At 37.0% G+C, this 23978-nt stretch overlaps 1 protein-coding gene across 1 annotated transcript in view; it reads right to left on the bottom strand.

The window, feature by feature from the left end:
• Positions 1–888: 888 nt before the first annotated feature.
• Positions 889–23978, bottom strand: part of LOC117400834 (lysosome membrane protein 2-like) — a 42462-nt gene continuing 19372 nt past the window's right edge. Inside the window, exons 9-12 of the mRNA XM_058990949.1 lie at positions 21970–22043; positions 7276–7327; positions 4151–4303; positions 889–3812 (exon numbers count right to left, since the gene is read on the bottom strand). Of these exons, the coding sequence (XP_058846932.1) occupies positions 3768–3812; positions 4151–4303; positions 7276–7327; positions 21970–22043 (324 nt within the window). The 3' untranslated portion in view covers positions 889–3767. The remainder of the gene's footprint in view (positions 3813–4150; positions 4304–7275; positions 7328–21969; positions 22044–23978) is intronic.

The raw sequence follows: 23978 nt of genomic DNA, 5'->3' as shown, positions 1-23978 counted from the left end.
AAGCAGAGCATGACCTAAGGAAAGTAATCTAAATCCATCTGTTCAATTTAGGGTTAAACACTTTATTTTCCATACATTGTACTTCATATGGACAGAATACTAGACAGAGTGTTGTGTTTTGGGGGCTCGCTGGTTATTTTGACCATCCTCATTTCGTGGAACAAATTCCATGAACGTTCATGGGAGTATCCCCTATATATTAATGCTTTATTGATTTTTTAATTACATGGTTATGACAGAAATGCCATATAATTAAGTATTAATAAAGATTGTATAACCCCAAAACTAAAGTGAGACTCACATGTATTTTAGAGCTATCCATAGAAGTAAACTTACCATGCTAAACAAGACATTGTTGTATATGGGTTTAAAATATGTAAACCAAAAAAAGACGTGGACTTCAAGCCAACGGGTTTACTATATTAGTAAATAGAGCTTTTGCTTAAAGGTAATCTGAAAACAATGTACTGTTTAGATATATCTATCTATATAGATATATCTATCTATCTATCTATATATATCTCTCTCTCTATATATATATATATATATATATATATATCTCTATATATATATATATATATATATATATCTCTATATATATATATATATATATATATATATATATATATATATATATATATATATATATATATATATCTATATATCTATATCTATATCTATATATCTATATCTATATCTATATATATATATATATATATATATATATATATATATATAAGCTTACTTTGCACATAACAAGCTAAAAGGTTATAGGTTATAGATAATGTGTTAATATTGCCTTATCTATTTATTTTTCTAAAATGTATTATTTACTATCTTAAAATGTTCCTGATACCATGCGATCATAAAAGATTGTGAGCCAATAAATCTTTTAGAATGGTTTATTGTTATGTTTGTTACATTGAATTGTGAATAGAATTGTTTTAAATTGTAAAACACTGTGCTTAAATTGTTTAAACATGATGTAGCAACATTACAAAATTTTCTGAATTAAACATTTTTGAGTAGACTAAACACAATATGTTTATCTCCTCCTTAGAATAATCTGTATAGTGCAATCACATTGTTTTTAATGAAACATTACATGCTGTAATTCGACAGTAGTAAAGCAAATCGTTTTATAGAATTATTTGCCCACTATCTACGGAATCTTAGAATACTGGAAAGTTTATTTGACTCATATTTACTACAAAACAAAAGGCCAACATGTAAAAGCAAAAGCAAAAGAACCAACTTTGGCCAAAAAATAAAACACACTGGTTATTATCTTTTATTACTTTTTTTAATTTATTTTTTTTAAACTATTTTGATACCAGGCTGTATTGATGATCTCATTTAGACGTGCACATTAAATGTCTGTGCATACAATATTAAAACAATGTGTTCCTATATGCATTCTTTAGTTAGAGTGTTTTACTTTCCCCCTGTATTAACATTTATCAAATTTACTCTCGGACTATGACCACTCAAGACATTTTATAGTATGCAGTTAAAATCATAATTGATAATAATAACAGAGAATTATATTGCAACTACAAGTACTGATGACAAAACAAGAGAAATACTTCAAAAGGAGAGTATGCTGATAAGATACTTTTCAAATAACTTATTCAAACAAAAAAAAATATTCCAAAAGTAATGCCTCCATTCTAGGGTCTTTATATAATGTACCTGCACACAAGATCATTTCATCTTAAACTTTGCTTATCTTTGTTTAACTGGTAGCTCTTCAGCTCCAGTATTACCTACAAGGTTCACCTGTTTGACATTTGTGAGCACCTGCTATAAAGCAGGCACACTGAGAGCTGTGGAATGTTACTAGCCATAACTTTGTTATTAGACATACAGTACATCAATTCTGAAGCAGGTCAATCATTAATCAAAGACAAGCATTCCCTTTTTACAAGTGTTTGATTTTAAAGCAAGCAGAAAATAACATGGAAATCAGACTGTAATGAGGATATTATGTACAGTTGAACCACTATATGAAAGCATTAACACACAACAGGAAGTTTAAATGTGGTTCAACACTCACACACCTAGGAGTGAAATAATGACACGACTGCTCCACAGGTATCAAAGTAAATAGGCTGTCAAATGAAATCAGTGTGGTTTGAAAAGTTCTAAGCTGCGCTGGTATGGTGCCATTGTTGCACAGATTGGAATTCTTTTTAGCCAATGAGATTTGTCTCTCTTTCCTTACTTTATAGCTTTTTATATCATATTACGATAATTAAGAAAAGCGCAGAGATGTGCTGCCATCTATGGTTTTAAATAATAGTTTTAGCTTCCGTAAGGCGGCTCATACCCTGAGAATAGCAGCTCAGTAGATGTTTGTAAAATGTTACAGTACTAGTGTAACAAAATACAATTTAAGAAAAAAGGAAATTCCCTTTCATTTCTGCTTTGCTTCCAAGGCTAGAAGCTTGAACATGTCATTTCTAACGCTCGAATGCTACACTAAGCAGACGCCAGCCTTTGTGGATCAGTGGAGTTGTGGTCGGCAGGATTCAAATGGAGAGGAAGCTTGTATCACGAAAGCTACCGCTTTAAACGCTGTTGCTTTCAGCGAAAGTGCAAAGAAGGTCAAATTATGGAAGAACAGACACAGAAAGTGTCATTGTATTTTAGTTTAGAAAATGACTGAGGGACAGTGCAATTTTTAATAAACAGAATTAGTTCACCTGAAAGCTTCAGTTAGTTAGAGCCATGTTCCAACAACTGCAAAAAGTGTTTCAAAAGAGATCATTACAATCATAAAAAAAATAAAATAATAGGACACAAAAAATATTATCTGTGAGCCTGACTGAAAATGTGGGGCCTAAGATTTTTTATTTTAACACGGCTAGACAACTCTGGTTAGAGTGCTGTTCCATGACATGTTTAATTGTTATACTGTACTTAAATGATTAATGTCTGGTTTCACAGACCCGGATTAGCACTAATCCTGGACTACCTAATATTAGTTTGGTAAGGTAGTCCAAGACGGGGTCTGTGAAAGTAGCCGCAAGTGCTTTAGGACCTGGCCAGGGACTCAATTTCTTTAATATAATTATTAAGCACATGGTTGGAACAAGACCAGAACCAGATGTTCAGAGGATGCCTAACAGTATTACAGCAGTCTTTTCTTTTGATTTCTCCACTATGAAAAAAACAAACAAACAACGATTACAGAATGAGTTAGAGGAAACCTGTAAAACCTGCATAGTTTATAATAATGCCAGTAATTGAGGAGAAACATTTAGTTGTAGTACCATCATAACACAGCAGTGTCTGCATTTATCAAAAATAAAATAGTGGATTCGATAAGTGTTAGGTGCTGCACCAAAATCCACTCTGAACACTTACACAGCCTGTAACCAGCAACCTGCAGTTCAAATAGCAACCTTTACCATGCAGTACATACAGGTAGTCAATATTATTCTAGAAGCAATACCCATATAAAAATGTACCACTGTATTTTTGCAGTTTTACCATCCCACTCCCATAGTTCTACTATGCATTTACCATAGTTCACCATATCTCATTCTGTACAATACATTCATATGCTATGCTTTTACTATTGTAAACTTTTATATGGGTAGTGTAGTAAAGTTGGTAAATATTACAGTCCTGGGGTTACAGAGTGCAGAAAGAAAGGAACTTATGAGACTAGCCTAGAAAGGCCAGCCCTCCCCCATAGAGTTACAAGCAGCGAGCATTTCAAAGCTTCCACTATCAAAAAATATATTTTCCTTTAGGCATGGTTATGATGATGCTTGCAAAAGAGGTCCTTGTTCTTCTTTAGTTCCCTGTGAATAAAATAATAAACTTTACATCAGGGGTTTTATAATTTCTATGAAAAGCAGAAAAATAAGTGTATCATTCATATATCAGTGAAGGTCATACATTAGACATAAATACTTTACTGTACACAATGTCCTTAAAACTCAGATCAAATCCAGGTTTTGCCTTTATTTGTGTCACCACAAGCTAGATTGTGAGACCGAAATGCAAAACACCATGTTAATGTAAAATGTTATGCCATTAGAACATGCCTGTAACATGTTATGAGTGTAACAAAATACAAATTTTGGGGAAAAAAAACAAAACAGAGTGGTGTATTATGAAGGCTGAACCCAGAACTCACCTCTGGCTCTCGGTTCTTGCACAAAAATACAATGAAGATAACCCCCAGAAGAATCCCAAAGGCCATTATTATGAAGGGGATGTTGATGACCACATTGGCCTGGTACACCACCGACTTCACTTTGTCTGCAGACTCGGCATCAATCTCCACACTCTGAGAAAACACAATCAGGGTTCAATGGAACAAACTCAGTGCGACATTCAGGTCCAACGTGGCCTGGGGTGAATGAGTTTAACCAACCTTTGAGTCTGCCACATCCACCTCTCTGCCTTTTGTTTGGTTTGAACCAGTATACGGAAATCCCATATTGGGGTTAATGAGTTTTAATCTGGTTTAAATGCAGTTCTGTCAGAATACAGGTTGGCTGCAATATTAAGTTCTGTCACCACAGGGATAATCTAAAATGATGTATTGCAATGCACTGCTACTGGTCTGCATGCAAAATAAAAAACATCCATACCCGTATCCAACTCCCTTCATTCCTTGGGCTTTGCATCTCTACAAACTGTTCAGCTGTGCTGTATTTTTAGAGTTTCTGTGATGGAGGTTGCAGGGTATTAAGCCCCTAAACTGCCTTACTGTTATAAATATACATTTATTTTGTTTTGTCACAAAAATATACACTGTGGAATAACTTTAAATGTTTATCCAAAAACAGAAATACAGTTTAAGATTCTGGGTCCTAAGTGCAACCTCAAAAGTAACATGCCACCAGTATGCAGCCATACAAGGCCATGGTCACAGGCACATTTTACCCAAGTCAGCATCTCAAATGGTTTCTGAGCTATGAGGTGTTGCCGTGGTGGCAGTTGTTATACATGCGAGTCACTGGCACATACGGTACTGAAAACCTACTTCTATTTTAGTTGTACTTGTTTGCAAGCACAGACTTCTCAAACTTTTTCAAGTCTGACTTTTTAAAATCAACTCCCAATTCCAATTTCTACAAAGGAATTGGAATTGATATTTTAGAGACGCAATAATTGTTGTGATTGTTGTTTCACTGCTTTCATTTCAAGCCAATTTAAATTGACTAACAGGGACATCAGTTTAAGTAGACCCCAACCATGGTTCAGAAGCCACTGTTCTGAATGTGACTGGCAAACTAGTGTGGTTGGGTTCATGTCACCGACAGTAAGAGCAGAGCAACTGGGAGGGGGAGTTTTGAGAATAACCTTTCACCCAAATGTATAAAGTAAAACATTATGAAAGGGCAACAGGGTTATTGTGATGTCACCACTTAATGTGACATGTGTAGTGCATTCGGTTTAATTCTGAAATGTACAAAAATGTCTTTATAGGCGGAGAGAACAGTTATTGGCTATTGCTTTACTGTTCAGCAAGCTTTTTGAAGGACAGATATTTCTACATAATCTAAACTGTCTTGACTATTTTTGTAACCAACACTGCATTTCCAAAATTAAACATACAATATGTCAAACTGTAGTGTCAAACAAATTTATAAATCCGGTTATCAACTGGAAATTGCATGGGAAGTGACCCTTTTGTCATTAACTCCCAAACAATCCAGGTTTTTAAGGAATGTCTAAAATCCAGGATAAAACACAAACCTACAGAACTACAGTCACATCTTAGCCACTGGATCACCTCAACCACAGACCGGCAAGGAAAAAAAAAACAACTAATCCTGGAGCCCAATTTCTAACAGAACTTCACTTCACAGTAACTGAAGTGGCTTGCTGTGTTATTAACACCTCTGTTCCCACAACAGCAGTGGCTGTTGACAAGACTTTTATATAAATATAGAAAACAGAAATGTCATGTTCACAACACAACAGGCTCCAATACACAAGAACAACTGCCAAAGCTGGTCTGTGAAAAAATAAGTTCAAGAGTAGTGCCTTAGTTGATTAATGACAAATGACAAATACTGTAGTAACAATACGAGTCACAGATGGCAGCAATGTTAATAAAATACAGTGTTCTATAATGTGGTGGACAAATGATGAGATACAAAACCCTCATATACATTTTGAAGTAACAGACACCTTTGCTGGCAGGCTCACAGAGAAGGGATGTGTACATTAAGGATACAGGTCATACACGTCAGAGTGGGGAAAGCTCTCAAGAGCAGCACATGGCCTCTATCTACAAACACAAGATTGCACACTCTAGTGCTGTCAATCTGTCACTTTCACAGAACATAAACACCTCCAATAATCACTGCACAATACACTGAAATAACAGTACTGTAGACTATTAATAAAAACAAATAAAACCATCTTCCCTAGGCTGCCCCAGTTAGTTGTTTCCAATTGTGGTAGTGCTTACAGTTTTGACCTTCAGGTATAGTATGCATAGGGCTCTTTGTTTTCGGTTTTTATTTTTGATTACGCAATGTCTCTTTTGTAGCCGACTCCGTTCAATTAAACTCTTGGAAATGTGTTGATTGTGAAACAAGTTCACTTTAGAGGATTATGAATCTGTTTCATTGATAATATATATAAAAAAAAGGCAGCTCCTTATTTTTTATTCAAACCGAACGCAAAACAGTGAGTGAAGTTAAAATTGATTTCATTATATTGTAATTAAGAGGAAACTTTTATTTGCAAAACAGATTATAACATTTCTGCAACAAGTCATTAAGATTTTAATCTGGGAAAAGCAATTTAACTAAACTCGCTTTTTGTGTTCTGTTTGAATTAAAAATAAGCAGTGCCTCAATGAAACAGATTCATAGTCTCAATCAAGTTACGGGAGAAAAAACTAAAGTGAACTTGTTTCACAATCAACGCTTTTCCAATATAACTTTATATGGACATCATGTGACCAAAAATATAAACCGTAATAAAACAAAAAAATACCATGAAGGCACAATAAACATTTTTACAAAGGATGGGCTAAAATGAACAATTGCTTCTATGATGAAAGAAAGAACAACTTTAAATACACTTATTCTTGGATGTGTTTTGGGACATCTGTATTTTATAGACAGTTTATCAACTTTGTTAGGAGAAAGTGTAGGTAGATGGTGAACTTAAAACAAAGATCAAGACAGCTGACATACATATGCACTTGTCTATTTCAGAAACATATGAATTGTACACAGACAACAAGTATTAGTACACAGGGTGTAGGTATCTATGTATGTATGGGGCTCTTACCTCGTTGAGATACATCACAGGGAAAACCAGTGTTGACACATTTCCAGTTTGGCTGCAAAATTAAATATATTGCAACATTAATGAAACAGGATGATAATACAAGAAAAAAATAGACATCGAAGAAAGATGGATTTTGTCAAATAATATGTTCCATCAGGAGCTTCCTAATAACTAGCCAATCCATTAAATATACTTTGCAGTACTTACTTTGTAAACTGTCACCTACTTTCTAAAATTGTAACTTTCTTTTTTTAGAATTGTTTGCATCTACCAGTACAATCCTTTGGGATACTACTATTAGCACACAAAGTTCAGCCAAGATATTCTCACTGATATGGAATTAATCTGTCTCTCTTGCTTAAAAGAATTGGGTGACCTACTGGATCCTAGCCTTAGTTTCACAACCTACATAACTTCATCAAATTGGATGCATCAAACTAAATGTATTATTATAGCTTGTTTCAAAGCGAGGTGGAGAACTGAACAGAAATGTTTCTACACCTTATACAGTCAATGGTGACGTGGTTTATGATTGCATCCGAACATTTGTGTGTTAGTTTTATTTAGATTTTATTGGATGCTTTATAAACCGAATAAAATGAGAAGGGTTTTTTTATATTCTGTTTTGATGCAAATCATTTGAAGTTTACTGGGGAATACAGTAGCACAGTAAAAATAGTAAAATCATGTAAAGCAGAGTCAGGCAAGGTAAATCATGAAAAAACCTGCAAAATATGATAACAATGTGAACATCTATTAGGGCTAATCAAACCCATTTCCTGGCTTTCACACGGTGACCTAAGTCAGTAGGCTACACAGCACACCATTTCTACACAGTTCTCAGCAGGGGATCCCAGCTATGTAAAATTTCAAAAGAATGCATTCCAATACAACTATAATCTTCTAAAAACTAGGTCAGCACCAATAGTACACTAGTTAGTGCCAAATGTATACACTGAACCTGCCAAGGCTTCAGCCCCTGAAGCATGAACTCTTTGCCCACTCACTTTACACACATTACAGCATCATCAGCTTAATATAGAGACTTCCAAGTCAGATGCACCTATTTACACACCATCTGAATATACATTTCAGGCTTGCACCTTTTCATCGTTTACTTTTCAGGGGCTCACATAGTACTGTAATAAAACCACTCACCCTTCAGATGTACTTATTGTTGAGCAGACACTGGTTCTTTATTGAAACACCATGAAACCTGTTAGTTGTGGAACGGGTTGCAGGGGCCTTGCTGTTTAATACAATGATCTTCAATTTATTCTTCTGACCAGCAGCTAACCAAATACAGCTCTTGTTCACTTTGGCTACCAGTATCTCCACTCCAGTCAATCACAGTGTGACGAAACCTGTTCTATAATTAACAGGTTTAATGGTGTTCCAATGAAGAACACCTGTCAAATACATACTCTAAAAGTCGTGCGTTTTATTATGGTTGGTGAGCACCTGAAAAATAAATGTCATAAAGGAGTAAGCCGAAATATAACAGTGTTTATTTATATGAGCTCATATAAAACAGTAAGACAAACTGCACTGAAGTTTTCCTGCTGGTGTTATTCTAATAAATCAATTAACGACACCTTGCCTTGGTCATGCTTTGCTGGAAAATACATTAAAAACAATCAAGTTACTTCATGTAAATAAAACCATGTGAAATGTAACCATAAACCTTAATAAACAACAGTGCTACTGTACCAAAACTTTTCCCAGGAAGTGTCTACTTGTTGCTTAAATTTAAACTCTTGCAATCCTAATGTTTTTCTATATTGAAGTGGTACAATTTCTTTCAGCTTTGCTTGAAGTAGGTATTCTATATCTTTACACTTAGGTAGGTAGTGTCTATAACTTTACACTTCTACATCGTTCTCTCTATCTATACCTGTATCTCTATGTATATCTATATCTAGATGGGCATTAAACTGCATTCCAATAAAATAAAATAAATAACAAATACATCTATCTATCTAGCATTGCATGCTGGGAGTGGGTGGCGAGTGTGGTAGAGTGAATCGGTAGGTGCTTGTTTTTTTTCATCCTTTTTTTTGGTCTGTGTAGATTTGCTGTGTATAGTTTTGTTTAGTTATTTAGTTAACTTTCTTAGCTTTAACGGCATGCATTGCTGGTTCAGGGAGGAATTTCTCCCTTGAAAGACTCGCAGACACAGAGTCAAAGTTGTTACTGAAAGGGGGGCCCGAGTGGCTCATCCACGCAGGATGAGTCACACAGCTTGACGGCGCCAGGTGGAAGGGAGTGATTATCTTATTTTTGGAACGCTGTATTCCATGAAATGTTTTTGTTGTGGTGTTGAGGGACACATGGTTAAAAACTGTCCAAAAACAAAAAGAACAGGAGGGAAGGAGGAGGGGGAAAGGAAGATATGACAGAGGAAGCTTCTGGGAATCAGGAGTCCACAGTGCCAAATTTCGCAGTGCAGTTTTACTTTGAGAAAGTTTTAAACCGAATGACAACAGAAGTGTCAAAAATTTGTAACAGTACTATCTCTCTGGCTAGACTAGATCAAATGTATGTTTTTAAACAACAATTAAAACACAATATATGTAATATTAGATTATTGAATGATCCACATTTTAAAAAGTGTCTTCATTTTTTCTGGGAAAGATGGAGGGCTTGTAAAGCTTCTTTTTCCTCTCTGAGGCAGTGGTGGTATTTGGGAAATGAAATGAGTGTTAATGAGTCTCTGCAAGAGCTGGCGCGGGACGTCTTAGAGCTCCAAGGGGCTCTGGACTCCAACCCAAATGACAGGTTGACTAAAAACCTCAAGTATAAAAAACAATTAATAGCAGATCTGTTGGATGTAACAGTGCAGGGAGCGTTGGTGAAGTCCAGGGTACAGGGTTCATCTCAGATTGACGCACACACACAGTTCTTTTTTGGATTGGAGAAGAAAAGCACCCAGCGGAAGACATTTCACTGCCTGATGAGGACGGACAGTGTGGAGCTGGAGACACGTAGGTACGCTGTTGAGTTCTACTCAGGCCTGTTCACAGTGGAAGCTGAGGCTGAACCTGAGAGGTACAGGTTCAGGTCGAGAGAGAAGAGCTTGGGAGGTTACTGTCTGTGGCAGAGCTCTCTAGCGCCCTTCAGGTTTTTGGGACCTGCTAAAAAATGATCTGTTCAATGTGTTTGAAGAAAGCTTTCAGAAAGGAGAACTGCCTCTGAGCTGCAGGAGAGCCGTCATCACACTCCTTCCTAAGAAAGGTAATCTTTGTACTATCAAGAACCGGAGGCCTGTGTCGCTGCTGTGTTCCGAGTATAAGATCCTTTCCAGAGTCCTGGCCAGTAGACAGAGTGTGGCGATTGAGAAGGTTGTGTATCCTGACCAGAAAATTAAGGTTTCTTCATTCCAAACTGCCTTACTCGGTCAATAAAGGTCTCAGCGTATGTTGATGATATTGCTGTATTTGTCACTCAGGAGGATGTACAGGTTTTAATTGAAAGCCAGAAAGATTTAGAAAAGAGCTTATCAGCACGTGTGAACTGGTGTAAGAGCAGCACTGTGCTTATTGGGGAGGGACAGGGGTGCAGATCCCTGACATTACTGGACAGATTACAGTGGAGTCAGACAGGTTGTAAATATTTGGCGGCAGGGTGAGAAGGTGGTGCAGAAAAACTGGGAAGTTTTAGAAAAAGTGAAGGTGGAGGTGGCTTCTTCCTCAGATGTGCTGGTTATTCATAATTTGGCTGCCCTGAGTGTGTAGTCGGTGCCCTGGCCATGTGGCCTGTACATGTGGTGGGTTTGTACCTGGCACTGCTTCGCGATACTCTGTGGCAAAAGGCACTGGAGATGTTTTTTTTAATGAATGCCAAATCCTTCAGCAAACTCCTTTTCTATCTCTGCTAGTCTCTCCAGCAATTATTCCAACTAATGAAGAGATTTTAAAAAAAGAAGGACTTGTGTTAACTTCAGCTGTCCAGTTTAGAAGGAAAAAAATCGTACCAAATGTATGTGAAAGTCAAGCACCAGGATCGACTCAAGGCCCTTCCAGACACGCACTGGAGGGAAAGTTTGGGGTCAGGAGAGGAGAACAAGCCAGCCTGGAGGACTCTTTACAAACTCCCCCTGTGTAACAGATTGTGGGACTTACAGTGGAGACTCCTGCATACTATCCTCGCTGTGAACTCCTTCATCAGCATAAGAGGTGACAGATCAATGCCCCTTCTGCTCTGTTTTTCACTGTTACATGTTCTGTAAAAGACTAGATCCTTTGTTCAATCTGCTAGATGGTCTTTTCTCAGAACTGAATTTGTTGTTCACAAAAACGGTTTTCATCTTTGGTGTTGAGTACACAAAAAGTAAAAAGTAGAAAACCCAGCTGGCTGATTTTATTTTAGGGCAGGCTAAGTTAGCCATCTTAAAGTAGAAAAAGTTAAGTTACGTTGTGGTGTGTGAATGCAGCGCTCTGCGAGGTGGAGAATGAGCAAGAAGAACTCTGTTTAAATCTGTTAATTTTTGTATGAATGGTCGTTCGTGGTATACATTTTTTATTCCCTTGAAGAGTATGTCCTTACATAAACCACTCACCCCTGTTGGGGCTCGTGATTTACTGGGACGTCCTCCTGCAGTGATTTTAAAACATACACTGACACTGACAGCACCATACAGGATGACAGAGGAAAAGATTCTCTCAGATGTGTTACCTTGCCAACCATGAAGCTCCGCCTGAAATTGACACCGATGACACAAATAAATTGTTTACTTTATTGTACATTACATGTGTTGCTATTTACAAAAATGCTGACTGGCTATGAATTACTATCTACAATGATTAATGTACTCATGCGGTCTTCACTAAAGTCTCAATTTAAAGACAGTAAGTTTCACTGTAGCCCTTGGGATTAAACTGTTAGCTAGGTGGCTGTTTATTTTTATTTTTTTTAATTAGCAGTGGGAGAAAACTGCTTCAGCAAGTACAGTACAATCTGCCAGAACTGACGGACAGTGTACTTACTAGGTTTAGATACTAATGAGAGCATAACAAATACAAAAGAAAAACGAGAGAAATGCAGATCTTTGCAGAAATGCAGAAAGCTGGGAAAAATGTATTTTATATTTTTAAACGCTGCAATAACAGTTCTGCTTGTGAAGCATCCACACTGTAATTTGACAGAACAGGTGATTTATTTGCACTGTGTGGGACCTTATTTTCCCCCATTATTGCTCACCAATACTGTATTGGTATAAGAAAAGTGTGTTTTAAAAAAGTTATTACAATCACTTAAAATATGCTGACGATAATGTAAACAACACCAAGCTACAGACAGCGAGTCCCAAGCTTTAAACGTGCTACTGTATATAGATAAGAAATCGACTTTATTGTGAATATATTGTGTTATTATGTTTTAAGCAACATACGATAATGTTCATTATGGTAATTGTTTGTTTATTAGTTTTAAAATGTTTAGTAAAATATGGCCTGTTGTTTGACCTCGTTAGTACAACTGGCCCCCTTTGCTAATGACATTATTATTATTTGTTTATCCAAGGCGACTTACAGAGACAGAGACTAGGGTGTGTGAACTATGCATCAGCTGCAGAGTCACTTACAATTACATCTCACCCGAAAGACGGAGCACAAGGAGGTTAAGTGACTTGCTCAGGGTCACACAATGAGTCAGTGGCTGAGGTGGGATTTGAACCGGGGACCTCCTGGTTACAAGCCCTTTTCTTTAACCACTGGACCACAAAGCCTCACAAGTTAAGTCAGGGGAGGAAGGGAGGTTTCCGTTCCGAGTGACTGTTTTCTAAGCATTATTTGTGAATGCTTATTCACCACTGCTACACCTCTTTAGAAAATTGACTTCCCTGCATTTTTTTAAACTGAATACTTAACGTGAGAGTATACATGTACATTTGTTTTAAGTACTCACCCAGAGGACTACAGAGACACAGACATCAACTAGTCCTTCTCAGATTTAAATTGCCTCTGCAAGGCCAGCCCCACTTAATGGCGTTTTACGTTTGTGTTCTCCCTCTGCGCGGGATGTGAAGTTTATCATTTGAATTTACAGAAACGTGTTGCGCAAGCAGGTGTGAAAAAATGCTGTAAAGTAAGAATGCTTTCAAAAATAGACATGTTAACAGATTATATTTATCAGTTAACTAAATGCAAAGTGAGGTACACTTGCACAAAGTCAGGGATTTTGTAGGCATATAGTCAGGTGTATGATTAAACAATTATACCAAACAGGTGCTAATGATCATCAATTCAATATGTAGGTTGAAACACAATCATTAACTGAAACAGAAACAGCTGTGTAGGAGGAATAAAACTGGGTGAGGAACAGCCAAACTCAGCTAACAAGGTGAGGTTGCTGAAGACAGTTTACTGTCAAAAGTCATACACCATGGCAAGACTGAGCACAGCAACAAGACACAAGGTAGTTATACTGCATCAGCAAGGTCTCTCCCAGGCAGAAATTTCAAGGCAGACAGGGGTTTCCAGATGTGCTATCCAAGCTCTTTTGAAGAAGCACAAAGAAACGGGCAACGTTGAGGACCGTAGACGCAGTGGTCGGCCAAGGAAACTTACTGCAGCAGATGAAAGACACATCATGCTTACTTCCCTTCGCAAATCGGAAGATGTCCAGCAGTGCCATCAGTTCAGAATTGGCAGAAAACAGTGGGACCCTGGTACACCCATCTACTGTCCGGAGAAGTCTGGTCAGAAGTGGCCAAAAAGCCATACCTCCGACGTGGAAACAAGGCCAAGCGACTCAACTATGCACGAAAACACAGGAACTGGGGTGCAGAAAAATGGCAGCAGGTGCTCTGGACTGATGAGTCAAAATCTGAAATATTTGGCTGTAGCAGAAGGCAGTTTGTTCGCCGAAGGGCTGGAGAGCGTTACACGAATGAGTGTCTGCAGGCAACAGTGAAGCATGGTGGAGGTTCTTTGCAAGTTTAGGGCTGCATTTCTGCAAATGGAGTTGGGGATTTGGTCAGAATTAATGGTCTCCTCAATGCTGAGAAGTACAGGCAGATACTTATCCATCATGCAATACCATCAGGGAGGCATCTGATTGGCCCCAAATTTATTCTGCAGCATGACAACGACCCCAAACATACAGCGAAAGTCATTAAGAACTATCTTCAGCGTAAAGAAGAACAAGGAGTCCTGGAAGTGATGGTATGGCCCCCACAGAGCCCTGGTCTCAACATCATCGAGTCTGTCTGGGATTACATGAAGAGAGAGAAGCAACTGAGGCTGCCTAAATCCACAGAAGAACTGTGGTTAGTTCTCCAAGATGTTTGGGCCAACCTACCTGCCGAGTTCCTTCAAAAACTGTTTTGAAGGCAAAGGGTGGTCACACCAAATATTGATTTGATGTAGATTTTTATTCTGTTCACTCACTTTGCATTTTGTTAATTGATAAATATAAACTATTAACATGTCTATTTTTGAAAGCATTCTTACTTTACAGCATTTTTTCACACCTGCCTAAAACTTTTGCACAGTACTGTATATATTATATATATATATTTTAATATTATACACATACATACATACACACATATATATAAAACTTTAGTGTACAAAATTGAAGGCATATGAAAGAAAAAGTTTTTTAAAAGATGTACACAAGAAGTTTAAAAGATTAAAAAATATTTTAATTTTCAGACGTTTCGGGCAAAAGCCCTTCTTCAGCTGTTTAAAAAGAAAAGTAAACACAGTGGTATACATGTTTTTGCTCAGAGAGCCAACTTCCCAACTTCTGTTTAACATACCTTTGTCAAGGGAAAGTGTGTTTGAAAACAAACATTGGAGGTATTTATAGGCTTTCTGATACCATGGTAACCACACATTTATTTTTCTTTAAATCTAATGTCTTTGTGATGTCATTCACTATATTAAACCTTCAGACATCATGGTATCTAGTCTATTTATTCATTTATTGTCTTTTATTCTTCTATATTGTACACTATCTAATTACATTTTTTCAAAAACCACAAACTTTAGGTCATCCATGGTGTGTCTGTTCCTTGTAAAGTGCTGAACTATTGTTTCATTTTCTTTTTTTATTTCTTATTTGATAAGTGGTTCTGTATTCTTTTATAATGATGTACCTGTCTATCCAACATATTTTATTTTATTACATTTTATGGAAACTGAACATTTACTTTCTTTATTTGCAATTTCACTTTATATACACACACACACACACACACACACACACACACACACACACACTACAATGGAGTGAGAAATGAAATACAACAATGCAGGCAAGAACAGATTGTACCATGATGTACCATGATGTTGCTTGTGCTTATTAAGCAATATTGGAAATGGCCTTCTGCCATTTATTTCTAATAATAGCACTGCACTAATGGTAAAGTCCAAAATGATCAGCATTCAGGTCATTAAACCTGACAAACGATCCAAGAATTATGTTCTCGAAAGTGGCGGCAAAGGCACGATGTGACCAGTAATATATGAATTCAGCTTTTATTAGGGAGTTCCCCTAAATCCCTTGTTTAGAAAGATACAGGGTGTTAATGACAGGATAGTAGTCTGCCATCTGGGTGCGTGCATTCGGTGCTGAGTGACAGGCAGAAGATCGAGACGGAGGGTGAAGTTGATACGTCCCGCAGGCAAACAGAATCACATACATCAACACACTGAACAGAATCACATACATCAACACACTGAACAACTCAAGAGACACTATCAGCAATGGTAGCGCACGTAGTTCATACAACACAGTGTACGAACACTTTGGTGGGATCTAAAATCACTGAACTAATCTTCTCTGTTTAATAATAAACAAACTCTGGTTACTAGCCCGGCTGTCGCTGGTTTCGACTTGCTTACTCACTCTTCAGTATCCAACCTGTGCTGAAGAGCTTGATCATGGCAGATAAACGGTTTGGGCGGATATGTGACGGGCAGATACACGAAAGATTACTGTATTACCAAAGCAGACTCAGTGTCATTGTTTGCCAAACCAAATGCCAGTATCTTCAGCTGCAGGACACATGGAAGGAGCTATTATGGGGGAGCTGTCATGTCCCAACTGTTTTTTTTTATTTTTATTATTATTTTAACAGTGCCCATTTGGCTTTTGGTAAAGTTTTTTTTTTGTAGCACAGTTCTGACCATTTTCTTTATCTCGCAGTGTGAGCTTTGACTGGTCTGTGCACACTTGTCAGTGGAGATTTTAACATCCAGGAAGGAAAACTAAATTGCAGTTGTCTTGTACTTTGGCCATAACTTCTACCTTTACACGTAGGCAACACAATTATCAGCATAATACATTTACAAGCTGCCAACTTCACGTGATCGTTGCACACGAATCAATCTTGCTGTTGTTATTTTATTGAACTTATTTATTTCTGTATGAGCTTTGTTTTTTTATATTGCATGGGGGAAACGATACGAAACACAGAAGTTTATAATACAAAAAGATTGGGCCCTGTTTTAATGATCAAATGGTGCTGTATCTACAGTAAATACAGCCACTGTGTAGATAACTGGAATAGGTTTCAATGGGGACAGATTTATTAAGGTCTTTATGCTAAAATGCAATTTGCAACACTTTTTGTGAAAGGTTAATACGACAATGTTACACAACTTGTAGTAAAAAGCTTTAGTACTCCTGTGAGTTCTACATTAATATTCCGAGATGTTTGTTGTTTTCTTTGAACTGCTCCCCTGGAACCCTGCTCTTCAGTTCTAGTTTTCTGCCGTGTCAGCCAACAAATCAGTAAGCACCAGTACCATCTGCAGCACTGCTGTGTATTACCAGCTGAACTTGAGCACCGTCTCTTACTTCTGTAAAGACACATTAAAACGTGGCTAAGGCAGGCAACCAGAAATGAAGAGCAGCTCCTAAATGTACGTGAATGCACCTTATGAACAAAAATGGTTTTACACCACCCTTGATAAAGTCGAATGAAACCTGCTAATAATGTTACATTAGCATATTGAATTACATACGGAAAAAGTTTCGAAATCTAACATGAAATACTGTACTACTAATATGGCTTTTGGCAGACTCTTGCAATATCATTTTGTAGTTTCTTTGATTACATGATGTTAAATAAAAGATCCAAATGATGTTCATAGCTAAATTATTATTATTATTTTATTTATTATGTCTTAATCATAAAATTCTAGGTAATGCAAAACTTTTGGCCATAGCTGTAGGTCTTTGGCACTTTAAGAAAAAGGGATCACAATGCATGTTCCCAAATATTACCAAAGCAGGCCCAGTGTCATTGTTCACCATAGCAAATGACAGTGTCTTCAGGATGAGGGACACTGGTAAGGAGCTTGTGACAGAGAGAGCCCTGTTGCTGGTTCCTGCGCAAATGTGTGCATCTGGGACTCGGAACAGGAGACGCATTGCTGAGCAGCCAAGTGAGCAGTCAGGCTCGTGTCCGGCGCTGAGCTGATCGGGACGTCCGGGGAGGGGGGGGGGTGCCCAGGGAGGCTGCGTGGAGCTCAAAAAGCATCTGCACTACAGCTCAAGGCTACTGCACTGACATTTCTACACAGACAGCCGCTTAGTGAAAGCTTTAGCTTGTTGATATTGAGGAGGAGTGTGTCCACTCCATGAAGAGAACTACTACACGAGACCCTTCCACTCCAAGACGGTGCTCGTGAAGGCATTGACCAGGCAAGGCAGTTTGAAGAGACTAGAGTAACCGTGAGGATGCCGGGACTCCGGGAGCCCAGAAGTAGGTCAGTTTAGGGGATTTAATACAGTAAAGTGAGTACTAGTAGTGTAGTAGGTTCCAGGAGCAGGACGTTCCTTTTAGTGGGACTAGTGCTCGCCATTTGTGGACAAACTTTTATTTTTAGCTTCGTTTTATTTTGTTTTGCTTATTAAATCTGACACTAGGACTACCATTGCTGGTACCTGTGTTATTAAATCTATGGGGAGTTTTGTTTTTTATTATTAATATTTTAACAGTGCCCATTTGGCTTTTGGTAATTGTTTTTAGCACAGTTCTGAAAATGTTCTTTGTCACGCAGTGTGAGCTTTGACCGGTGCGATTTTAACAACTGGGAAGTAAAACTAAATTGCAGTTGTCCTGTACTTTGGGCACAACTACTACCTTTACACGTAGGCAACACAAATAACAGCATAAGTTTACAAAGCTGCCAACTTCACATGGTTGTTGCACACTAATAATTTATTTTTTCTTTTTTTTTTTTACAATCCTAAAATTCTAGGTAACGCAAAACTTTTGACCATAGCTGTAGACTTATCAAATTAAATTTAAAAACACAGTTGCTGATAATTGCAAATAGAACTAGGATGATTGTAAACATCATAAAAAGTGATGGGAACAGTATAAAAATAAGAAAGTACATTTGAAGTTACTTTCTATTTAAAAGATGCCATTGAGATCCAAGTGTCAAGGATAAATCTGAATAAAGGTCAACAAGTCACTTCCCAGGGAACTATTCTTGGTATTGGTTGATAAAGAATTGCAGAGCTACATGCAAAACTAGTCCGAGCAGCTATCCACCCCAGACAAATCACTGCCTTCCTGTAGGTAAACATCCTGCACCAAATTCCTCTGGAATAGGTTTATTTCTCCCTGGGGCTAATCTCTCTCCTTTACTGAAAATGACATCTCCAAAACAGACATTATAACATTACTGTAACTGAAAAAGGCACAAATAGTCAATTTCAGCCCCACGTCTCCCCCTTTCAGGGTTTCCTGACAAATGCCCAGTATTTAAACATTATATGACAACGTATATAAACCACATGGTGTTATTTATGCACTACACAAAAAGTCACCAAAATTCATTATTCTTGGTGAAGTGAAGCACTGCAATTTGAGGGTAGAAACCAAAAACATTCGACTGTGAAAAGTAGTGTTTTCTTCGATTGGCAAGAATTTACTCAATAAGCTGAAACAACTGGTACTACATAAAAGTTAGATTTCACTATTTCAAAAGCTTCTACAAACAAATGCATTCTTTTCAAATTCTGCAATATGAGTGAAATTTCCAAAAAAAATAAAAACAAAATGTAAAATGTACTTTATTTATGACTCCCTTAAGCCCACTTTGCCAGCCTGTATCACTGCCATTGCTTTAATATGGCATTGGACAATTTTGTACTGTTATCAAATTTTTTTTTTTTTTTTTGCATCACCCCCTATACAATGAACTACTTTTCAAATGAAACATGCTGGACAATGTTACGTTAACATATTGAATTACATATCGCTTTATAGTTTTCCAAAAAATTTAAAAATGTGACATTTGAAATCTAACATGAAATACTGGAGTACTATTGTAGTTTCCGGTAGACGTTTGAAATATAATTTTGTAGTTTCTTAGATTGCATGACGTTAAATAAAATATCGAAATTATGTTCGTATAGTTTATGAAAACTACTGTACTGTACCATTCCATTTTTCTACAATATTGTAAGAAAAGTCAGTTGCGTGGTGCATATCGCTTATTGCGGACTAGCGGTATCACACAGTGCATTTATTTTAAATTGCTAAAAACAGGTGCGGCACTTATTCAAAGGCAGTGCTTATTCAAGGGCGATGGGAATTAAAAGTGCTATGGTTTTTGAAAGTACATAGTGCTGTGTACCTACAGAATTCTTTTTTGTTTGGGTTCCATAAACTTCATAGTAAAATACCGGTATGCTCCAGTGTGTAATTGTATTCTTTTAAATACATTTTATTCATGTTCATTCAATATATATATATATTAAAACTCAGTTTGCTTTTGTTCATTTGCAGAATGTGAAAGTGAAAGCAGTACTCCGTGTGTGCTGAAAATCTTGTTCTATGCAAGTGAGTACTTAGTCATTGGCTTTTCCAAATGTGTTGTACTCCACCACAGAAAACCTGTGTACAAATAACTTTTCCTGTAGTCAATGATTTATTTTTCTACCTTACTTGAAATGGCCCTGTCCGTTGATTAAACATTGCCATTCAGTTTATTGCAGATGGTTTACAAAATTGTAAATTGCAGCAGCTTTACTTCTGTTTTTTAAAATGAACTTGAGTAACCGTTCACTATGAGCACAAGGCCTTGTTTGAAGTTAGCTTGTACAGTATACCAATATTTGGTCAAATGAATCGATCTGACAGTTTCACCTCAGAAGGGCACTGCTTTATCTCTCACTGGTATTGCCTTGGTGAGGACAGTGAATATTTGCTTTAGCAGATGCAGAGATCATTTTACTATTAGGTTTGCAGAGTCTACAGTATGGGTTTCATTACCATTGAAGGCAAAGGGCTCTATTCTGGGTTTTACGGGAAAAGCCACTTAGCACTGTCAAAGTCATATGCTGCAAGGAATGCAATTGGGGATTTGCATGTCAGCAGTTTTTATTGTACATTATTTTTAAGAACAACTGATCTTGATTCCAGTAAGCCCTATAGAGCAATCATATAATCACTGACAGTTGTGTATGTTTGATTATGTTTCTTTAAAAACATAGTGATAAAGAAACTAACACATACAGTACTAGCATTTCTGAAAAGCCAAAATCATACAGATGAAACATGCACTGTTTAAACGAAAAAATTATCTTAAAAAAACAGTTGTTAAAAGGAAAAATACATATTTTAAATGTCGAGTATTTCTGTTTATAACCTGAATGAACAGATGTCAGTTAGGTGTAGCTATAGAGGCAATATGGGTTCATTTGTATTGATTGTTGCAATATTAAAACCAGGGTTGGGGTCAATTTCAATTCCTTCAAATAATTGGAATTGTTAAAAGGGAATGGGAATTGGAATTGGGAATTGATTTTAAAAAAGGAATTGAAATTGAAAAAAAGGGAATTGACCCCAACCCTGATTAAAACAGAAATTTGAACCATGCAATTTAACCAGCACCCAGGAACTTACAAAGAAACAAGGACCAGGGGTCACAAATGGAGATTAGATAAACAGAAAATAGGAGGCACTTTTTTACACAGAGAATTGTGAGGGTCTGGAACCAACTCCCCAGTAATGTTGTTGAAGCTGACACCCTGGGATCCTTCAAGAAGCTGCTTGATGAGATTCTGGAATCAGTAAGCTACTAACAGCCAAAGAGCAAGATGGGCCGAATGGCCTCCTCTCGTTTGTAAACGTTCTTATGTTGTTAAAGGAACCATTTTCACAGAAGAGAAAGAGAACCACTTAACAGTTTAGTTATTGTTTGGCTGTTAAAATGTGCCTATTAACTATTAACTCTTGCATGGTGATGCAGGGGCCCAGCATGTAAAACACCCACTAGCCTCCCGCAAGTACAGTCACCGTGTTCCCTAGCTGTATCCCTTTACACCACAAATACATTTCTAAGTCGGCATGGCCATGGCTCCCAGCATTATAAAGGTGGAGCACTGCATTGGACACATTTACATCTCACGTAAATAAATTGTTAAACCATGGTGAAAAAATTACATTTGGGCAACTGGCTGCATATTGTAATTAAGACTGGACTAACTGTACTGTCACTGCAGCTTAGTCATAGTATAACTAGACTGCAACCGCAATTTAGGAGAACAAGAAGTACATTGTGATGCAATGAAACAACATGCAAGCCTCAATTCAAAAGCTTAAGGGGCAGCTACAGCATAAAGTTGTTAAAAGCAGTTATTACTTCACATATGTTGCATTTTTTACGCAATTAAATGCAAATCTGACTTGTAGAATAAATGCATTTTGTAAACTTTACTCACCTAAAAGCTTCAATTTTCTCAAGAAAGGCGTTCACCTGGACTCGTTTTGCACCCCTCACAAGAATGCCTGTGAGCTGATTTAAAAAAAAAAAAAAAAAAAAAAGTTAAATTGTGGAACAGAGAGAGAGAGAGAGAGAGAGAGAGATGGAGAGAGAGAGAAATTTAAAAACAGACTTCTTAAATCCTATATAAAACAAACAACTGAAAAGTGGACTTAAACCAACTGACTTCAAATCATGTATCTAACACACACTGCAATTACAAAAATTAGAATGTCACTTTCCAGGATCATACACAATTAGGAACAACCTTTTTTCTAGTTTAAGGTATGCTATAACAGAGCAGTGAACAACTATTACAGGGACAGTGTCAAAGAGGTCTTTATAAACGAGTGATTTAACAGAATTGCCTTCCATCTGCGATCACTGCTGTATCTCTCTTAATGTTTTTAAATCAAAATTATTATGTATTTTTTTTTAATAAAATTAGCTTTATTGCAATTAATAACTAGCTAGAAGAATATTGGTATAAAGGGGGCTATACAAATATAAAATCGTATACATGTGTATGGTCCTTCTATACAGGTTTGGCTGTACTGCACAGTATGGACCAAACTGCTTTTTTTCTACAGGGCTCAGTTGGTATACACGGTCTCTATGCCAAAGCAGTTGTGGGTTACATATTAACTGGAGATACAGTGTTTGGATATTGTAAAAACATTTTGTCGATCTTAATGACCTTTGTGTGTAAAGAATAAAAATAAATAAATAAATAAATAAATAAATAAAAAATGAAAGCTTATAAAATCAGCTTTCATTATTCCAGTGGAGCAACAAGTAGAACAAACTACTTGCAGGTAAAGTACAATAAAACAAAAACAAAACGGTCAGACACACAAACACAAGATATCTTGACAAACTAGTTGTACTATGGATTGAAGAAAGACTAGTGTCCAAATACATTTTACTGTGAGCTTTTTTGACCCATCTCAGCTTTGTCACTCCATGTTCACATTTAAAACCTGAACTAGCTCAATGCAGTGTGAGACTTGACTATTCCTTATAATCTGTTTGGAGCATGGGTCTGGCTCTGTGAGTACTTATACTCTTTCGGCCTAAAGGCTAAGTCATTCCCCAACCCCCGACCTAATGCTAGTGCTGTGTGCGTGTATCATGTGCAACTGTAAATGAGTTAACTGCTGTGTAAATTTGACATAATGTATTTGCTTTGTTTCCGCGATTGTAATAAGTCACTACTATCGGCAGACCTGAAACAAGATATCGGTTTGGTTGCCTGAGAATGTACGAGCTTAACTAGTTTGAAACAATATAACTAATTGAAGTAGTTGACTGAATGGCCTGAGAAATGATTTAGAACACTGTCAGCTCTAGTTCATGAAAACATTTTTATTTTCTTTATAGTAATTTGTGAATATAAAACTGGGAATGTAACACCTGCCTTTTTATAGCAATGCAATTTACTTCATATGCTGGGAATCAGAGACCTTCTCAGTGGAAGTCCACAGTTGCAATGAGTGTATATATATTATATATACCATATTACTTCAATTTGGCACCGCTGCATTTTTTAAATTGATCAAAATGACTGCGGCCCTTAAAGGAGAGCGGCGATTATACGAGGGCGGCCTTTATTAAGAATACTATGCTTTACAAACGCTGCAATATTTTACTAAATGATTTAAGGCATTTTAGAAACTGTGCCATGAGAGGCTCTAATCTGCAGCACTGTACTCTTGTGTGTTTTGGGGGCTTGAATACAGTACATTTACTGACAGTTAACAAGACCCTATTAGGTGGGAGTTGGGAAGTCAGGGGAGTACTGTACCAGCGAATCAGGAGTGTGTATTGGTTGCTATGGGGTGGGACAAGAAGAGGAGAGACAACGGTAGTTGAGTGTGATGCAGTTGTTTTTCTTAACGAAAAATATTACCTCTGAATATCGGTTTGATTTCTGTTAAAACTAAAATATATCCTACTTGGTTATTTTTT

The sequence above is a fragment of the Acipenser ruthenus genome, chromosome 2, assembly GCF_902713425.1.
Source record: "Acipenser ruthenus chromosome 2, fAciRut3.2 maternal haplotype, whole genome shotgun sequence".
NCBI classification, from domain to species: domain Eukaryota; kingdom Metazoa; phylum Chordata; class Actinopteri; order Acipenseriformes; family Acipenseridae; genus Acipenser; species Acipenser ruthenus.
Note: the sequence above shows the minus strand (reverse complement) of the source record. Positions and strands in the feature narration are given on the sequence as shown.